The sequence below is a fragment of the Bison bison genome, unplaced genomic scaffold (genome assembly GCF_000754665.1).
Source record: "Bison bison bison isolate TAMUID 2011002044 unplaced genomic scaffold, Bison_UMD1.0 scf7180017863978, whole genome shotgun sequence".
Classification (NCBI taxonomy): domain Eukaryota; kingdom Metazoa; phylum Chordata; class Mammalia; order Artiodactyla; family Bovidae; genus Bison; species Bison bison.
In genome coordinates, this window is record NW_011494550.1 from 825,849 (window position 1) to 846,118 (window position 20,270).

A 20,270-nucleotide genomic window follows, 5' to 3' on the forward strand; every position below is an offset into this window, starting at 1 on the left:
TTCACTGGCGCTCAGTGCCAGGTGGGCGGGGTCACTGGAGCCTTGGGGAGGAGTCTAGAGGGATGTTCTGGGGGAGGGGCCTTTTGGGTACCCTGGTTGGTTGAGAAGGCAGCCTGGATCCTGGGGAGGAGTTGGCAGAGGGATTGTGGTGAGGGGCCTGGCAGGGATCCTGAGGGAGAAATCTGGAGAGGCGTTCTGGAGCCTGCTCAGAGGAGAAGCTGGGCAGGGTTTCTAGGGGTCCCCGAGTGTGAACACCCTGCCCTTCCTCGACAGACGCTGGTGGACTGGTGCAGCCGCTCGCCCTGTCAGAATGGGGGTCGCTGTGCCCGAACGGGGGCCTCTTTCTACTGCCTTTGCCCCCCTGGGTGGAGCGGCCGCCTATGTGACATCCGGAGCCTGCCCTGCAGAGAGGCCGCAGCCCAAATCGGTGAGGGGGAGCGCGTGATTGGGCGTGTGTGCACATACTTCCTCCTAGTGTGAGCTGAATGAGAGTGCACCAGAGCTTATGGACGTCGTGGGGTGTGTGCGAGTGTGTGGATATGTGACTGTCTGACAGCTGGCCAGGACAAGGTGGTATGTGTGTCTATCACTGTGAAACAGCGGGGATGTCTGCAATGCTGTGTGTGACCTAGCTGATGTGAGCTTTGAAAGTGCATGTGTGTGTGTGTCAGTGTCAGGGGATGTGTGGTAACCCAGTGGAATGTGTGTGACGCCTTGGTGACTGAGGCTAGTGGGGATGCTGGGTGTGCTGTGTATGACGGGGGCAGGGAGGAGGGAGTCTGCCTGATGCCGCTCTCCTCTGCTCAGGGGTGCCCACAGAGCAGCTGTGTCAGGCGGGTGGGCAGTGTGTGGACAAGGACAGCTCCCACTACTGTGTGTGCCCAGAGGGCCACACCGGCAGCCACTGTGAGCAGGAGATGGACCCCTGCTTGGCTCAGCCCTGCCAGCATGGGGGCGACCTGCCGAGGCTACGACGGGCGGTTATGTGTGTGAGGTAAGGAGCACCCAGGGAAGGAGATGGAGGGCTGGTCACCCTGAGTGTGTCTGGCTACACATTTCTGTGTGTCTAGAGCCTGGTGCGGTGTCCCTCTCTAGGCATGTCTGGGTTTTTGCTTTTGTGACTCTGGGTGTATCTTTGTGGGTGTCACTCTGGGTAGATCTCAGGGTGTCTCTGGCTCTACCTCTGTCTTTCATTATTTCTTGGACATGTGTGTCTCTGTGCATAGTGTCTCTATGGGTATGAATGGCACACATGTGCCAGTGCCTGAGTGTGCATCTCTGGCTGTGTGTGTCTTGGGTGTATCTGGGTATTTCTCCTGTGTACATTTGTATGTATGTGCCTGTACATTTGTATGTATGTGTGTTTCTTTGCACTGAGTGTATCTGTAGCCCTCTGTGTCTGGGTGTTTCCATGTACTGGGTGTGTGTTTTTGCTCACTGAGCATATCTCTGTGCATGGGATGACTGTGTGTGTCCCTTTGCCCTGGGATTCTCTGTATCTTCATGGGGAGCATCTGTGTCCCTCTGGGCTGAGGAGGTCCCTGTCTCGCCCCCACTGCAGTGTCCAGCTGGCTACACTGGTGACAACTGTGAGGATGATGTAGACGAGTGTGCCTCCCAGCCCTGCCAGCATGGGGGCATCTGCATTGACCTCGTGGCCCACTATCTCTGCTCCTGTCCTCCAGGGACACTGGGTAGGCCAGGACCAGGGTTTGGGGACAGGTGGGGAGGCTGGGTTTCTGAGCCCTCCTGATGTTCCCCATCCCCCATCCCCCTAGGCGTGCTCTGCGAGATTAATGAGGATGACTGTGGCCCAGGCCCAGCCCTGGACCTGGGGCCCCGGTGCCTGCACAATGGTACCTGCGTGGATCTGGTGGGTGGTTTCCGCTGCACCTGCCCCCCAGGATACACTGGCCTGCGCTGTGAGGGGGACATCAATGAGTGTCGCCCAGGTGCCTGCCATGTGGCACATACCCGGGACTGCCTGCAGGACCCAGGTGGGGGCTTCCACTGCCTGTGTCACCCTGGCTTCACAGGTGAGCATGGGAAGAGGGGGCTGGCCTGGGATCCTGCCTGTGTTCCCCACAGGCAGCTGATCCACTCCCTTCTGCTTGCCCAGGTCCCCGCTGTCAGACTGTCTTGTCTCCCTGTGAGTCTCAGCCTTGCCAGCATGGAGGCCAGTGCCGTCCTAGCCCGGGCCCTGGGGGTGTGCTGACCTTCTCTTGCCACTGCATCCCGGTAGGTGGTAGGTGGGGGTGGCCGGTGGTAACAGGGTCTCTGGAAGCAGGTAGGGATGGGGGGTAGGGGGCGTGGCCTCATGGGAGGGTGAGGCTTTTAGGGGACAAGAAGTGGAAGAGGATTTCTGGGAAATGTTGAAATTACCTGGAGGTTGTGTGTGTGTGTCTCTCCGGAATTTGGAGTTGCGGCCTCTTGGGAAAGCTTGGGCTTACCTGTAAGGTGGGGCTGGCAGTGGGAGCCGGGAGAGGTTGGGCCAGACCTCGGGAGATCAGAGGCACAACCTTTCCCAAGTTCTGATCCTCCATATTTCCTTTCCTCTCCCCCTTCAACCCTCAATGCGCTTCTCCACCTTTCCATTTCTCTCACCTTCCCTATTTTCTCCTTCCCTTCTCTCTCCCCCTCTATATCCCCTGCCCCTGCGCTCTTTCTCCCCTCCCCGCAACCAACCCACAGCCGTTCTGGGGCCCGCGTTGCGAGCGGGTGGCACGCTCCTGCCGGGAGCTGCAGTGCCCCGTGGGTGTCCCGTGCCAGCAGACGGTCCGTGGACCGCGCTGCGCCTGCCCCCCGGGGCTGTCGGGTCCCGCCTGCCGGGGCTCCCGGGGGCTGACCCCCGGGGCCGCCAATGCCAGCTGTGTGACCTCTCCCTGCCTCCACGGGGGCTCCTGCCGCCCGGAGCCGCTCGCGCCCTTCTTCCGCTGCGCTTGCGCGTCAGGCTGGGCCGGGCCCCGCTGTGAGGTGCCCGCGACGATGCCCGAGGTATCCGTGGCGATGCCCGAGGTCCCAGAGGAGCCGGCGTGCCCGAGAGCCGCCTGCGAGGCCAAGAGCGGTGACAAGAACTGCGACCGAGAGTGCAACAGCCCCGGCTGCGGCTGGGACGGCGGCGACTGCTCGCTGAGCGTGAGCGACCCCTGGCGGCAGTGCGCGGCGCTGCAGTGCTGGCTCCTGTTCAACAACAGCCGCTGCGACCCTGCCTGCAGTTCGCCCGCCTGCCTCTACGACAACTTCGACTGCCGCGCCGGCAGCCGCGAGCGCACCTGCAAGTGAGTCCGTCCTCAGTCTGGGTCTTGTCTGTCCATGTGCCACATCTGACCACCCATGGGCCCTGCTTCTCTGTTGTCCATCCATTTGCCTTGATCTGTCAGTCCGTCCTCAGTCTGTCTGTTGGGCTGTCCCTTCGTTTGCCCTGTTTCTTGGTGTACTTTGTCCATCTGCGTGCAGTTTGTCTGTCTGTGCCCCTCACCTAGCCATCCACGTGCCATTTATGCCTGTCTGCCTGTCTTCCCATTCTTGTGCTCTGTCTGTACATCTTCGTTCCCTGCCTATCAGCGTGGCAGTTTGTCCATCCATTAGCCCTTTCTGTTTTTCTGTCTGCCTCTGCACTCCATCCGTCCCTCTTTATACCCTGTTTGTTGGTCTTTCTGTCCATCCATGAATTCGTTTTGTCCCTCTATGCACCCAGCTGTCTGTCTGCACCCCTGCTTGTCCATCCTCGGACCTCACCTGTCCATTTGTCTGTCTCTATGCCAGTCTGTCTCTCTATGTGCCCCATCTGTCCATCTGCACACCTTTGTGCCCCACCTGTTCATTCATGTGCCCCTTCTGTCCTTATGTCCACCCATGCGTGTTTTTGCCCCTCTATATGCCCATCTATCCATGGCCCTGCTGGTCTTTCCCTGCCCCTCTTCTGACCTTCTCAGTCTGTTCATGAGGCCTGTCTATCTGTCTCATACATTCTATGTATTCATCCACATTCTCTGCCCTGTCTGACCCTCTGTCCCTCTGTCTCCCCCGTCTCATTCTGCTCCAGCCATCCTGGCCTTTTTTCCAGTCTTTAGATTCCCCAGGCTTGGTCCCATCTCAGGGCGTTTGCACTGGCTGTTCGCTCTGCCGGGATGCTGTCCTTCAGGAAGTCACATGGCTCCTCCCTCATCTCCTTCAAGTCTTTGCTCAAGCACAAGTCTCTCCGTGAACACCTTCCTGGCCACCCACAGCACTTCCTCTGCTTAATTTCTTCCCTTAGCATTTAATTCGTGTGTGTGTATGTTTACATTTAGCCTTTATTGTTGTGTAATCAAAATACTGTATGTTCTGCTCATTCATCATTTGTAATATATGTCTCTGCCCATTGTAATGACAGCTTCAAGTGGGTAAGGTTTTGTGTTGGGGCCATATCCTTAGTGGACTTCCCTAGTAGCTCAGTCGGTAAAGAATCTGCCTGCAATGCAGGAGACCTGGATTTGATCCCTGGGTGGGAAAGATTCCCTGGAAAAGGGAAAGCTACTCACTTCCGTATTCCCGCCTGGAGGACTCCATGGACAGGGGAGCCTGGCAGACCACCATCCATGGGATCTCAAAGAGTCAGACGCGACTGAGGGACTAAAGTTTTCACTTCACTCATACCCTGAGCTCCTATAACTGCGCTCAGCACCTAGGATGCAGTTGTCAATAGTTACTGACTTATTAATAATTGTAGAGCAACTGGCTGGTTTTGCAGAAAGCCTGATACATTCCACAGGCATGTGGATACATTCCAGTTCTCTGCTCCCTGAGGAGTCTTGGGTGCTTTGTGGTGTATTCGGGCAGCGTGGGGCAAGGTGGGCGCATGTGGGGTGGGGGGTGGGAGTTGGGGGAGAGGCTCCCTTGACCCAGCCCTCCTCCTCCCCCAGCCCAGTGTATGAGAAGTACTGCGCGGACCACTTCGCTGACGGCCGCTGCGACCAGGGCTGCAACACGGAGGAGTGCGGCTGGGATGGCCTGGACTGTGCTGGTGAGGTGCCGGCCCTGCTGGCCCGAGGCGTCCTGGTGCTCACAGTGCTGCTGCCGCCGGAGGAGCTGCTGCGCTCCAGCGCCGACTTCCTGCAGAGACTCAGCGGCATCCTGCGCACCTCGCTACGCTTCCGTCTGGACGAGAATGGCCAGGCCATGGTCTTCCCTTACCACCGGCCGGGGCCTGGCGCTGAATCCCGGAACCGGCGGGAGCTGGCCCCTGAGGTGATTGGGTGAGTGACTCCACCCCCAGGGGAGCTGTGGGGGGCGCATGCAGATGCTAGGGAAAGGGCACCATTCACAAGGCCTTGTGCGTTTGCTGTGCTGTGCTTAGTCTCTCAGTCATGTCTGACTCTTTGCGATCCCATGGACTGTAGCCTGCCTGGCTCCTCTTGTCCATGGGGATTTTCCAGGCAAGAATACTGGAGTAGGTTGACATGCCCTCCTCCTGGGGATCTTCCCAACCCAGGGCTGGAACCCAGGTCTCCCGCATTGCAGGCAGATTCTTTACCAGCTGAGCTACCAGGGAAGCCCCTTGTGCGTTTTACTTCCCTTAACATCTGGGAAACACTGTTCTAGCTATTTTTTAAGTTCCCTTCAAACTCTAAAACTCTGTGGCTGAACTTGGCTTTATTCCGGAAATATCTGATAAAGCACCTAATAGGTTTCAGGCACTGGGTTAGGTCTTTAGTCCAGTTATGTTTTCACTGATTTCACTGCTTAGGAAATGCCCAGCGTGTGGGAGGGCCTTCTTGGTGGTACATACAGAGTCATGTAATACATATAATACACACATCTCAGCCTCAGCACCATTGACATCTGAGGCCAGGTCATTCTTTACTGTGAGGGGCCATCTGTCTTGTGCACTGTAGGATGTCTGGCATCTTCCCTGGCCTTTCCCCACTGGATGCAGGCAACAGATCTCCCCCCTCCCAGATGTGACAACCAGAAATGCCTTCAGACATGGGCAATGGTCCTTTGGGGAGCAGAAGAAGAGCCCCCTCCTGACCCCTGTCTGCACCCCAGGCCCTCACTGAACCCCCTGATCCTATGCGCTATGAGCTCCAATACCACCTCTGGCTCTAACTTGCCCATTTTGTTTTAATTTTTTATTTTTTAACTTATAAAGTTTATAGTGAAATAAAAGTCGCTCAGTCGTGTCTGACTCTTTGCGACCCCATGGACTATAGAGTCCATGGAATTCTCCAGGACAGAATACTGGAGTGGGTAGCTTTCCCCTTTTCCAGGGGATCTTCCCAACACAGGGATTGAACCCAGGTCTCCTGCATTGCAGGCAGATTCTTTACCAGCTGAGCCACAAGGGAAGCGTATAGGAGAGTTGTAAAATAAAAAACAAAGTTACATGTATTTCCATTATATATTATGGGCTTTCCAGGTGGTGCTAGTGGTAAAGAACCCTCTTGCCAATGCAGGAGATGTAAGAGACATGGGTTCAATCCCTGGGTCAGGAAGATCCCCTATAGAAGGGCATGTCAACCCACTCTGGTATCCTTGCCTAGAGAATTCCATGGACAGAGGAGTCTGGCGGGCTACAGTTCATTGGGGTCGCAATGAGTCGGACATGAATGAAGCCACTTAGCACGAATGTGTATATTCTGATCATTTTTAAGTAGGTAAATTATGATTTTTAGTTGGAGTTTCAGTATCAAACTCTCAAAAATTAACATAAATGGAAAATATAAAACACTCTTGCTGGTGACCTGGTGGAGGAGCCAGAGGGAGATGTGGCTTCTGAATAGGGTAGGACCCTGACACAGAGAGGAGGGCTGGAAGTCAGAGATAAGGAGCAGGACCTCTGACTGGGATGAAGGAGGTGGGTGGATGGGTGATGTGCCTGTCCTTGGCTGGGTGACTGAGTTGCTGGAAGTGTTCTCATCAAGATGAAGAAACAACGCTTCCCTGGCAGCTTAGTGGTAAAGAATCTACCTGCCAATGCAAAGAGACATCGGTTTGATCCCTGTTTTGGGAAGCTCCCACCAGCGGTGGAGGGACTAAGCTCGTGCACCACAGCTGCTGAGCCCATGTTCCCTAGAGCCAAAGCTCTGCAACAAGAGACGTCAGCGCGGTGAGAAGCCCGCACACTGCAACTAGAGTGTAGCCCCTGCTCTCCACAACTAGAGACAAGTCCGTGGAGCAGTGAAGACTCAGCACAGCCAAAAATAAACAAGTAAAATTATTTTAAAATCTCTTTTAAAAAAGATTAAGACACCAGCTCAAAATTAAGGGTCACTTTGTGACTTGTAGAGTCTGGAGGGAACTGGGGGTCTCGGGGAGACCCTCAGGAGGCAGCTAGAGTCTGAAGAGTGAGACTGAAGCACTTGGCAATCATGGTAGCCATGGAGGGACTTGAAGAAGTAGGGAGAGTTGTGGGGAACAGAAGGATGACATGGGGACACTGAGTCCTAAAGATGGGTTGAAAGAAATTAGCTCAGAAAAGAGAAGCGGAAGGAGCAGAGACAGTAGGAGACCCAGGGCTTGGGGTACTGGGTATCCTGAAGAAGGAAAAAGTTTGGAGGGTTGCGTTCCTGGAAGCAGAGCCTGAGATTCAGATATATGCAATGTATTGAAAGGGTGCTCTGGGTAGATAGGGGATGAGGGAGGCAGGATGGGACAGGGGCAGGAACTGAGGCAGGAGGGAGCCTCAGCCAGGATCGGGCCACAGCCTGATCCCTTGGAGAGCTCTGGAGGATAAAGTTGGTCCTGCCTTGAGACAAAAGGGCCAGCTTTTGTACACATCAGTCAATCCCTGGCCTAGGGCTTCCCTAAGTGGTGTCACCTCCCAAGTGAAGGGCTCCCCACTTTGCTGAGGCCAGTTCTCTGGGGGAAGGAACAGCTGTCAACTGTTAGAAGCCAGTGCTCATAGCAGGCAGGAGATGGATACACCAGCCTGAGAAAGGAGATATTGATGGGAAAACAGTGGCCATTGGATTCATGACTTAGAGGACACTGGTGACCACAGCAAGACTGGCTTGGGAATTGACAAAGAACTTTAAGCATATGCAAAAACAGATCAGGGTTATGCACATCTAGGTACCTAGGACCAAGCATTGACAATGAACGCATATGGCCATTCTTTATATATATATTTGTATCTTTGGCTTCACTGGGTCTTAGTGGCACACGGGATCTTTGATCTTCTTTGCGGGGTCTTTAGTTGTGGCATGTGGGATCTAGTGCCCTGACCAGGAACTGAACCCAGGCCTCCTGCGCTTGGCGCTGGGAGTCTTAGCCATTGGATTATGAGGGAAGCCCCTCATATGGCCATTCCTGTTTCATATATAGTCCCTTCGATTGTCTTAGTTCCCATGCTATGTCAAAATAATTCCTAGATAGTGCGTCACTTCATATGTAGACATTTCAGCATGCTTCTCTAAACACATAAGCTCTCTTCTTAAAAGCACTGTAATACCATGATCACAGCTAAAAAATAAATATCCTTAATATCACCAAATATATCATAAGTGGATTTAAAAAAACGATAGTTTGAGGGGATGTGGCAGGATTGGATGCCGGATGGGAGTTAGTGGTGACCTGGTGAGTAGAGATGCTCTTCTGAGCGAGGTGTGGGGAGGTGGGCGGGGCCTGGGGCGGGGCTTCTGGCAGTGCCTGCTGAGCCTCCTGTCCCTCCACTGTGTCTCTGCAGCTCTGTAGTGATGCTGGAGATTGACAACCGTCTGTGCCTGCAGTCACCGGAGAACGACCACTGTTTCCCTGATGCTCAGAGCGCGGCGGACTATTTGGGAGCGTTGTCGGCGGTGGAGCGCCTCGACTTCCCCTACCCACTGCGGGCGGCGCGGGGTGAGGCCCGGCCCGAGGTAGGGAGATGAGGGTGGGCCTGGACCCCTGGTAAAGACCCCCTGCTTCCTGCCCGCAGGGGAGCCAGTGGAGCTGCCGGAACCAAGCGTGCCGCTGTTACCGCTGCTGGCGGCCAGCGGCATCTTCCTGTTGGTCCTCCTGGTTCTCGGCGTCATGGTGGCCCGCCGCAAGCGTGAGCACAGCACCCTTTGGTTCCCCGAGGGCTTTGCACTGCACAAGGATGTGGCCGTGGGACACAAGGGCCGGCGGGAACCCGTGGGCCAAGACGCGCTGGGCATGAAGTGAGGACCCTACCCGATCCCTCACCCCGTCCCTGACTATGGCGGGGCCTGAGCTCTTGAGCCCACCGTCACCTGACTCTGACTTCTGACCCCTACCTGACCCTAACTTCAGACTCCAGCTTGGACATCAGTGTTTGTCTCCTTGACCAACGACTCCATAATCCCTAAGGGATCACCCCTGATTTGTGACCCTTGATCCCCTTTCCTATGGTCCAGTTCCCTGACTCAGATCCTTCTGTGACAACCCCCTCCCCCAACCCCAGCCTCTCAGACTTCACCCTGATATGTGTTCCCACATGACTGTGGACCTCATGACCTCTGTCTGCACCCCAGCCCCTCACTGGACCCCCTGATCCTATCCTCTGTGAGCCCCAGTACCACCTCTGGCTCTAACCTACCCTGACTTTTTTTTTTTGTTTTAATTTTTTATTTTTTAATTTATGAAAGTATGATAGCACGTTTACAGAAGACTTGGAAAATACAGAAGAAAGTTACATATAGTTCCACTGTATATTACAATTATTTTTTAAGTAGATAAATTAAGATTTTTCATTGGAGTTTCAATATCAAGCTCTCAAAAAATTAAGAGAATGATTAGACAGAAAAGCAGAGGGATATGGTAGACCTGAAAAGCAGTATGAGCCAATTCAACATAATTAAGATTATAGAATTTTCATACAACAGCAGGGTACAAAATCTTCAAGTTCCCATAGACTATAAACCAGGAGATACTGGCCCATACCCAGGGTCATAAAACAAGGTGCAAAAGTGTCATGGTCTAAAGGTATTGAAATCATATAGAGTCTGTTCTCTTGTTACTGGAATCATGTTAGAAATCAATATCAAAAGAAATTTGAAAATAACCCACATATTTACAAGAGCACTGTGACATTTACCGAGAGATCTTTGACTTAGCCATTGAAAGCCTCAAGAATAACCTACCCTGACTCTTGACCTGACCTCTCTTTCCACCCCAACTCAGTGCTCATTCCCCATGATCCTCAGTCCTGGCCTTGGCCATGATCTCCACCTCCCTGACCGGCCCCTCAAGACTCCAGCCCCACCCTGTCCTAACCCCTGAATTTACCTCTCCTGTGACCCTCTGCCCTCTGCTCCCTCTCCACAATCTCTTTATTCCTGGCTACATCTCTCACCTGCTATGAGGATAACTCTGTCTTCCATGACCTACGATGTCATCTGCTGTAACCCATGCTGTATGCCTGTGACCCTCACCTGTCCCGTAGACATCTATCTGCTCTGACCTCTGACTCCACTCCTGTCCCTTCCCCAGTTCCACCTGACTGTCACCCATCACAACCCCTGACAGTACCCCCTGCAACCTTGACCGCATCCTGCATCCCATCCTTGGACCCTATCTCTTGACCCTGAGTACCCTGCCCCTGCTGACCGCATTGTCCCTTCTCCCCTCCCCTTTCCCACTGTCCCCACAGGAACATGGCCAAGGGTGAGAGTCTGATGGGGGAGGTGGCCACCGACTGGATGGACACAGAGTGCCCAGAGGCCAAGCGACTGAAGGTTGTGTTCCCTCCTGTGACCTCTGCCCTCAGGGTCCTGGGTGGGGGCCCAGTGGTCAGTGGGAGAGCCAGGGGAATCTCTGCTGTCCCTGGTTCTGGAGAACAGTCACGGCAACCACCCCATCCTGCTCCTGGCGTCTTTCCAGAGGGGATCCTCTATCCCAGAGAGTGACTCTGCATTCTCTCTGATGTGGCCACCTTAGTCCAGCGTGCCCAGCCTGAGAACACCCCCAGCTAGTCTTTTCCTGTCCAGGGGCCACGCCGATGGGCCCTGTCTTTGTCAGCGAGAGTTGCCATAATGAAATACTGCAGACTGAGTGGCTCAAACAACAGACACTTATTTTTCTCACACCTCTGGAGGCTGGGGCTTCCCAGGTGGCACTGATGGTATAAAGAACCTGCCTGCTAGTGCAGGAGAGGCAGAAGATGTGGGTCCAGTCCCTGGGTCGGGAAGATCCCCTGGAGGAGGGCATGGCAACCCACTCCAGAATTCTCTCCTGGAGAATCCCATGGACAGAGGAGCCTGGTGGGCTCCATAGGGTTGCACAGAGTTGGACACGACTGAAGCGACTTAGCAGGCACAGATACACACTGGAGGCTGTAAGTCCAGGATCAGTGCGCTGGCAGGATTGGCTCTTGATGAGGACTTCTTCTTATCTTGTAGAATGTCTCTTCTCACTGTGTCCTCAGATGACCTTTCCTCTTTGTGTGCAGAGAATGAGGGAGAACTGTGGTGTCTCTTCCTCTTCCACTGGTCCTATTGGATTAGGGCTCCACCCTTATGATCTTATTTAACCTTAATTACTTCCTTAAAGGCTCTGTCTCTAAATATAGTCATGTTGGGGGATTAGGCCGTCATCATATGATTTTTGTTGTTGTTCAGTCGCTAAGTCGTGTCTGATTTGGCGACCCCATGGACTGTAGCACGCCAGGCTTCCCTGTCCTTCACCATCTCCCTGAGTTTGCTCAAATTCACGTCCATTGAGTTGGTGATGCCATCCTACCATCTCATCCTCTGTCATCCCCTTCTCCTCCTGCCTATGTTTTAATGTTTGTTAGAATGGATACTTCTGTTGCAAATGACAGCCAAAGAAATCTGCTTGCCCCAGGCTTTGTTTTTTTCTTTCTTTCTCATCCAAAAGTGGGTGTTAAGTATATGGTGTAGAATGTTTATGTGGGTCTTGTGAAATTATTGCATCATCTCTTTTTTTTTTTAAAGTTAATTAATTAGTCCTTGGCAATGCTGGATCTTTGTTGCTTTGAGTGGGCTTTCTCTAGTTGTGGTGACCAGGGCTACTCTCTAGTTATGGTAGGCAGGCTTCTCATCACGGTGGCTTCTCTTGTTGCAGAGCATAGGCTCTAGGGTCGAGGGCTCAGTAGTTGTGGCGCCCAGGCTTAGTTACTCCGAGGCATAGTGAATCTTCCTGGACCAGGCATCAAACCCATGTCCCTGCATTGGCAGGCGGAGTCTTAACTATTGGACCACCAGGGAAGTCCCTGACTGCATCATCTTGATTTTACCAATGAGAAGCTCAGAATTCTAGGATTACAAGCCTACTAAATGACTGTGTCAGACACTGAATCCACATTGAAGGGTGTCCCATCCTCCAGGACCTTTTCTGGTTACCTGTCCGTCACCTGGCTGTCCTTTTTTATGACATTAAACTCCCCACCTGGGTCCTTAAGTTCAGATCTAATTTGATCAGGCTCTGTTTAGTCTTGCTGTGTGTGCTCAGTTGCTCAGTCATGTCCGACTCTTTTCAACCCCCATGGGCTGTAGCCCGCTAGGTCCATTCCAGTTCTTACCAAGGGATTTCCCAGGTAAGAACTGGAATGGGTTGCCATTTCCCACTGAAACACCTGGGAAGCCCCTATCAAGCAGGATGTTAATGGCTTCTCGGCACCTGCCGTGTGTGCATCTCTGTGAGAGAAATCTGTGAGAATGCCCAGATGGTTCCTCTGTGTCTCCCAATTCCTTGTGAGAACCTGGGTGCTTGTGCCTCCAGGTGGAGGAGCCTGGTGTGGGGACTGAGGACGCTGTGGATTGCCGCCAGTGGACTCAACACCACCTGGTTGCCGCCGACATCCGCGTGGCACCAGCCATGGCCTTGACACCGCCGCAGGGCGACGCAGATGCGGATGGCATGGATGTCAACGTGCGCGGTCCAGGTCAGTGATGGCGCCCCTGCCTCCAGAATGCCCTTGATCCATCCTGCTCATGAGAGGTTCCATCTGAGTCTGTGCTCTGGGAACAGCTGGGTGTGTCTGGCTGTCTGTCAGTGGGTTAATCAGTCCTGTTAATCAGGACTCTTGGTTGTAAGTGATAATAGCCCAACTCAAGCTAACTTAAGTAAAACAAACGATTTACTGGCTCTTGTAAACAGAAGCTTCAGGCACATTTGGATCCTGGACTTGTCAGCTTTTGGTTCCAGTCCAGGCAGTCTTTCTCCTGCAGGCATTACACAACCTTTTTCTCATCTGTAACAGCAAAAGTCCCAAGATGAGGGTTTTTTTTTTTTTTTTTTAAATGTAACTGATATGTTTAAATTTAATGTACACATTCTTGTTGATGCTCAAACTATTGTATCTTTGGCCAATGAAAGCTATTTATTTTTTTAAAAATTTTTGGCTGCACTGGGTCTTCGTTGCAGTGTGTGGGCTCTTTGTTGCTGCTCACAGGTCTTCTCTAGTTGCAGTGCAGGAGCTTCTCGTTGCCGCGGCTTCTCCTGCTGCGGAGCACGCCTCTAGGGTACCCGGGCTCAGTAGTTGTGGCACACGGACTTAGTTCCTCTGCAGCATGTGGGATCTTCCCAGATTAGGGATCCAACCTGGTTCCCCTGCATTGGTCCGTAGATTCTTAGTCACTGGGCCACCAGGGAAGTCCTCCCAGGATGAGTTCTGATTGGATAGTCTAAGGTCACGTGCCCCATGTGTGAACCAATCAATGTGGCCTGGGGCCTGGAACATGCAGATTGACAGGCCTGGGCTATATGCCTATCCCTGCAGCGGGGGTTTGCCTTTACCTAGGGCTTGAGAGGAGAAGGCGATGGCACCCTACTCCAGTACTCTTGCCTGGAAAACCCCATGGACGGAGGAGCCTGGTGGGCTGCAGTCCATGGGGTCGCTGAAGGTCAGACACGACTGAGCAACTTCACTTTCACTTTTCAGTTTCATGCATTGGAGGAAATGGCAACCCACTCCAGTGTTCTTGCCTGGAGAATCCCAGGGATGGTGGAGCCTGGTGGGCTGCCGTCTATGGGGTCACACAGAGTCGGACATGACTGAAGCGACTTAGCAGCAGTAGCAGCAGGGCTTGAGATAGGAGAAGGTGATGGCACCCCACTCCAGTGCTCTTGCCTGAAGAATCCCATGGACGGAGGAGCCTGGTAGGCTGCAGTCTATGGGGTTGAGGAGAGTCGGACACGACTGAGCGACTTCACTTTCACTTTTCACTTTCATGCGTTGGAGAAGGAAATGGCAACCCACTCCAGTGTTCTTGCTTGGAGAATCCCAGGGACGGGGGAGCCTGGTGGGCTGCCGTCTCTGGGGTCGCACAGAGTTGGACACGACTGAAGCGACTTAGCAGCAGCAGCAGCAGCAGGGCTTGAGATATGCAGATGACACCACCCTTATGGCAGAAAGTCAAGAGGAACTAAAAAGCCTCTTGATGAAAGTGAAAGAGGAGAGTGATAAAGTTGGCTTAAAGCTCAACATTCAGAAAACGAAGATCATGGCATCTGGTCCCATCACTTCATGGGAAATAGATGGGGAAACAGTGGAAACAGTGTCAGACTTTATTTTTGGGGGCTCCAAAATCACTGCAGATGGTGACTGCAGCCATGAAATTAAAAGACGCTTACTCCTTGGAAGAAAAGTTATGACCAACCTAGATAGCATATTGAAAAGCAGAGACACTACTTTGCCAACAAAGGTCCGTCTAGTCAAGGCTATGGTTTTTCCAGTGGTCATGTATGGATGTGAGAGTTGGACTGTGAAGAAAGCTGAGCACCGAAGAATTGATGCTTTTGAACTGTGGTGTTGGAGAAGACTCTTGAGAGTCCCTTGGACTGCAAGGAGATCCAACCAGTCCATTCTAAAGGAGATCAGCCCTGCGTGTTCTTTGGAAGGACTGATGCTAAAGCTGAAACTCCAGTGCTTTGGCCACCTCATGCGAAGTTGACTCATTGGAAAAGACTCTGATGCTGGGAGAGATTGGGGGCAGGAGGAGAAGGCTCCTTCTCCTGTGATTCATGGGGTCGCAAAGAGTTGGACACGACTGAGCGACTGAACTGAACTGAGGCCTTGAGAATGGAGAATGGGGGTGCTAGTGGCTTCCTAAGGGAAAGAAGGGCAAGTGCTCTTGCAGAGTAGAGCAGACCATGGTGTCTGAATCCTCTGGGGTCTGTCTTTGTCACATTTTATAATATGCCTCCTGCAGTTCTGATTTGCTTTCGCTCCAAATGACTCGCACCTGTGGCTGTCTTTTGACTCCCATTAGGCCCCCATGTACTTGGTATTTTATGTCCCTCGGTGCAGCTCCTAAGCAGTGGATGCAGGTATATGAAAGGCTCAGCTCCTTTGTCTCAAGCTGGATTACAACTCTGGGTACAACTCAGCTTTCAGAGTCCCCCTTTGGGATCAGGCTGAAATGTTGTTGTTGTTCAGACTCGTGTCTGACTCTTCCCGACCCCATGGACTGCAGCACACCAGTCTTCTCTGTCCTTCACTGTCTCCCGAAGTTTGCTCAAACTCATGTCCATTGAGTTGGTGATGCCATCCAACCATCTCATTCTCTGTTGCCCCCTTCTCCTCCTGCCCTCAGTCTTTCCCAACATGAGGGTCTTTTCCAGTGAATCAGCTCTTCGCATCAGGTGGTCCAAGTATTGGAGGTTAAGCTTCAGCAGCAGTCCTTCCACTGAATATTCAGGGTTGATTTCCTTTAGGATGGACTGGTTTGATCTCCTTGCTCCAGCACCATGATTCAAAAGCATCGATTCTCGGGTGCTCAGCCTTCTTCATGGTCCAACTCTCCCATCTGTACATGACTCCTGGAAAAACCATAGCTTTGACTAGATGACCTTTGTTGACAAAGTGAAATAACTCAGGCTGAAATAACTCTCCAGGAATGTGGTCATCGTCCACTTGCTTGACTTTATTCCTCCCTCGTTCTGTGTACCCTACTGCTTAGGAGGCCTCCTGCCACAAACCAAATGCCTGTGAAGCCTCATCCTGGGTTGGCTCCGAAGTACCTGACACAAGTGTGTGTGTGTGTGTGTGTGTGCGCGTGTGCGTGTGTGTGATGGGAGGATTGGCCCTTCGATCGTGTACTTCCCCACATCCCACTTCCCCCTAATGCAGTGCGCTTCCTCCTAATACATTGTCATATTCCCTGGGAAGGCCCTGTGTCTGCCTCCTTTCTGACACACTCCTGGTCCCTGCAGATGGCTTCACCCCTCTAATGCTGGCCTCCTTCTGCGGGGGAGCCCTGGAGCCAATCCCAACTGAGGAGGACGAGGCAGAAGACACATCAGCCAGCATCATCTCAGACCTGATCTGCCAAGGGGCACAGCTTGGGGCTCGGACTGACCGCACTGGTGAGACGGCCCTGCACCTGGCTGCCCGCTATGCCCGGGCTGACGCGGCCAAGCGGCTGCTGGACGCTGGGGCAGACACCAATGCCCAGGACCACTCTGGCCGCACCCCCCTGCACACAGCTGTCACTGCCGATGCCCAGGGTGTCTTCCAGGTGAGATCGGCTTGCCTCTTGGGACTTCAGAGCTGGGACACACATCAGACAGACTTGGGTTTGAGCCCAGGTTTTGCCTGTCAGAGCTCATCTTTCTCATTTGTGAAATGGGGATATATGAGTGTAGAGTTACTGTCAAGTAGCTGCTCCCTGAACCCATTGGTTCCATGGGAGGCATTGGTTGGGGTCCTCAGAGGGCTTGGGAGTGCTTCTTGTTCCCTTGTTCTTGCCATGACTCCCCCTGCTGCATCCCCATCTCCCTTAGATTCTTATCCGGAACCGCTCTACAGACCTGGATGCTCGCATGGCAGACGGCTCCACGGCACTGATCCTGGCAGCCCGCCTGGCGGTGGAGGGCATGGTGGAAGAGCTCATCGCCAGCCATGCTGATGTCAATGCTGTGGATGAGCTCGGTAGGCTGTGGTGGGTAGTGGTGGGTGGAGGCTGAGACAGTGTCACCTGGACCCTGACTTGGTCTGAACTCACTCACACCCACACTGAGACCCAGTCAGTGAAACCCATGCACTCATAACAGAGTTTCAACATGGACTTATACTCTCATACATTTATTTTTTTTTAAATGGCACCCATTAGCCTATATTGTGCTCAGTAATTTAGAAAAAGGTGCCTTTCCCCATGGGGCTTCCCAGGTGGCTCAGTGGTAAAGAATTTACCTGACAATGCAGGAGACACAGGAGACATGGGTTCGATCCCTGGGTCAAGAAGATCCCCTGGAGTAGGAAATGGCAACCCACTACAGTATTCTTGCCTGGAAAATTCCATGGACAGAGGAGCTTGGTGGGCTACAGTGCATGGCTTCACAAAGAGTCTGACAGGACTGAAGGACTGAGCAGGCAAGCATGCCATTCTGCAAGACACGTTCTTTCCATCTGCTTTGTTAGAAGAGCGTACACTGGTGCCACCTGCTGGACTACTGGTGTAAAATTTGCGAATCGGCCAATCTGTAGGTGGGGATCACTTCTTGCTTGGAGGTGGCTTGCTTGCCCAACAGCAACCTGCCTTGTGTCTAGAGAACCTCACATAGACACACTCGGACTCTCAGAAACATCTTTGGAGCTGGGTGTTCTCAGTCTCAGCAACGCTGACATTTGGGGGTTGGATCATCCTTTGCAGTGGGGGCCACCCTGTGCAGTGTAGCATCCTTGGTCTTGACCCATGAGATGCCAGTAGCACCCCACCTCCCAGATATGACAACCAAAAATATCTCCAGACATTGCCAAATGCCCCTTAGAGGAAAATCACCCCTGCTTTAGAAATATGGTCTAGAAGGGCGCTGGCCAATAGAACTGTCTGTGATGATGAAGTACTCTTGGTCTGTGCTGTCTAATATGGTAGCTACTGGCAACGCATGGTGATAACTCAGTGCTGAAATGTGGCTGGGATGAACAAAGAACTGAGTCTTTTATTTCACTGAATATTTTAATCTTTGTTTTGCCTTTTTTTTAAAAATAGCTGAATTGACATGTTATTCACATACCATGCAATTCATTCAAGGGTAAAATCCAGTGATTTTTTTTGTATAACCACCTGTGTGTGTGCTAAGTTGGCCTCAGTCATGTCCAGCCCTTTGTGACTCCATGCACTGTAGCCCACCAGGCTCCTCTGTCCTTGGGATTCTCCAGGCAAGAATACCAAAGTGGGTTACCATGCTCTCCTCCAGGGGACCTTCCCAACCCAGGGATTGAACTTACATCTGTTATGTCTCCTGCATTGGCAGCTGGGTTCTTTACCACTAGCGCTGCCTGGGAAGCCCCCTAATATAACCACAAGGTTGTGCAAATATCATCACAATAAGTTTTATTTTATTTTTTGTTACAATAAATTTTAGAATGTTTTCATCACCTGAAAAAGAAGCCTTTGCTTCTTAGCCATCACCCCTCCACACCCTCTCATTTTCTGTGGCCCTTAGATGATTGCTAATGTACTTTCTCTCTATAAGGATTTGTGCATTCTACTTTATATAAATGGAATCACACAATATGTGGTCTTTCTTGGTTGGCTCCTTTCATGATGTTTTCTAGGTTCATGAGCCTGCAAGTAGCAGGTATATGCATGGCAGCGTGTACCAGGATTACTTTTTGTTTGTTTTGTGGCCTTGCTGTAAGGTTTGCAGGGTCCCAGTTCTCTGACAGGGATTGATCCCCAGCCACAGCAGTGAAAGCCCAGAATCCTAACCACTGGGTCACTAGGGAACTCCCTCTTTTTTTAAGAAAACTATTTATTTTTGGCTGTTCTGGGTCTTCGTTGCTGGCTTTCTCTAGTTGCTGAACGTGGGCTTCTCATTGCTGCGGCTTCTCTTGGAGAGCTCGGGCTCTAGGGCTCACAGCTTTCAGTGGTTGCAGCTCCTGGGCTCTGCAGCACAGGCTCAGTAGCTGTGCTGAACAGGCTTAGTTGCTCCACCATACGTAGGATCCTCCCACACCAGAGACCGAACCCGTGTCCCCTGTGTTGCAGGGTTCTTAACCACTGGGTTCTTGACCACTAGAACACACAGAGAAACCCCCTTTTTTGTTTTTAATGACTAGGTAATACTCTGTTATATGGAGGCACCACATTTTGTGTATGCATTCATCCACTGATGGACATGTGGGTTGTTTCTGCTTTGGGGCTATTATGAATAATGCTGGTGTAGAATTCATGTATCAGTTTTTGTATGGACATGGTTTTATTTCTCTGGGATGTATCCCTATGGGCAGAATTGCTAGGTCACATGATAACTCTTTTTCACTTTCTGAGGAACTGCCAGACTGTTTTCCACAGTGGCTGCCCTATTTTTCATTCCTACCAACAGTGTATAAAACAGGTTCTGCTATCGCCACATCCTGACTGACAACTTGTTTTTCTCTCTTTTTGTACTGTCTCCCTAGTGGATGTGATTTAGTATATCAATGTGGTTTGATTTACATTTCCCTGATGGCCAATGATGTTGAGCATTTTTCCACATTTATTAGCCATTTGTATATCTTTGGAGAAATGTCTATTCAGATTCTTTGCCCATTTAAAAATTGGGTTATTTGTCTTTTTATGATTGAGTTATAAAAGTTCTTCATATATTCTAGGTAGGTCTCTTATCAAACATACAGTAGGTTTATTATATTTGTAGGTTTTCTTTCAGTGGGGACTGTACCCCACGGCATATGGGATCTTAGTTTCCCAACCAGGAATCAAACCCCCTACTCTGTGCAGTGGAAGCTTGGAGTCTTAACTATTGGACCATCAGGGAAGTTCTTGTAGGTTTTCTTTTTACTTTCTAGATGATGTCCTTGTGTGTGTTAGTCGCTCAGTCATGTCTGACTCTTTCCACCTTCTGTCCACGGAATTCTCCAGGCAAGAATACTGGAGTGGGTTGCCATTCCCTTCTGCAGGGCATCTTCCCAACCCAGGGATTGAACCTGAGTCTCCTGTGTCTCCAGCATTGCAGGCAGATTCTTTACCCATTGAGCCACTGGGCAAGCCCTTCGTTCCCCTACCAGGAAGCAAACCTCCACCCCCTACAGCGGAAGCTTGGAGTCTTAACCATTGGACTGCCAGGGAATTTCCCTATAGGTTCTCTTTTTTACTTTCTAGATGATGTCCTTACAAGCACAAAAGTTTTTTCATCTTGATTATGTCCAGTTTATCTATTTTTGTTGTTGTTGTTATTGTTGCTTGTGTTTTGGGTGTCACATCTAAGAATCCTTTGCCTAATTCAGTTCAGTTCAGTTCAGTCGCTCAGTCGTGTCCGACTCTTTGCGACCCCATGAATCACAGCACGCCAGGCCTCCCTGTCCATCACCAACTCCCGGAGTTCACTCAGACTCACTTCCATTGAGTCAGTGATGCCATCCAGCCATCTCATCCTCTGTC

General features: G+C 51.8%; 1 protein-coding gene across 1 annotated transcript in view; it reads left to right on the forward strand.

Annotated features, from left to right (window-relative positions):
- The window catches only part of NOTCH3 (notch 3), a 52,415-nt gene that overhangs the window by 28,497 nt on the left and 3,648 nt on the right, over positions 1–20,270 (forward strand). Inside the window, 16 exon segments of the mRNA XM_010834003.1 lie at positions 1–21; positions 274–427; positions 808–956; positions 958–972; positions 974–994; positions 1,562–1,694; positions 1,779–2,036; positions 2,120–2,238; positions 2,692–3,278; positions 4,905–5,237; positions 8,669–8,823; positions 8,900–9,122; positions 10,574–10,658; positions 12,664–12,826; positions 16,099–16,403; positions 16,669–16,816. Coding sequence (XP_010832305.1) covers positions 1–21; positions 274–427; positions 808–956; positions 958–972; positions 974–994; positions 1,562–1,694; positions 1,779–2,036; positions 2,120–2,238; positions 2,692–3,278; positions 4,905–5,237; positions 8,669–8,823; positions 8,900–9,122; positions 10,574–10,658; positions 12,664–12,826; positions 16,099–16,403; positions 16,669–16,816 — 2,869 coding nt within the window.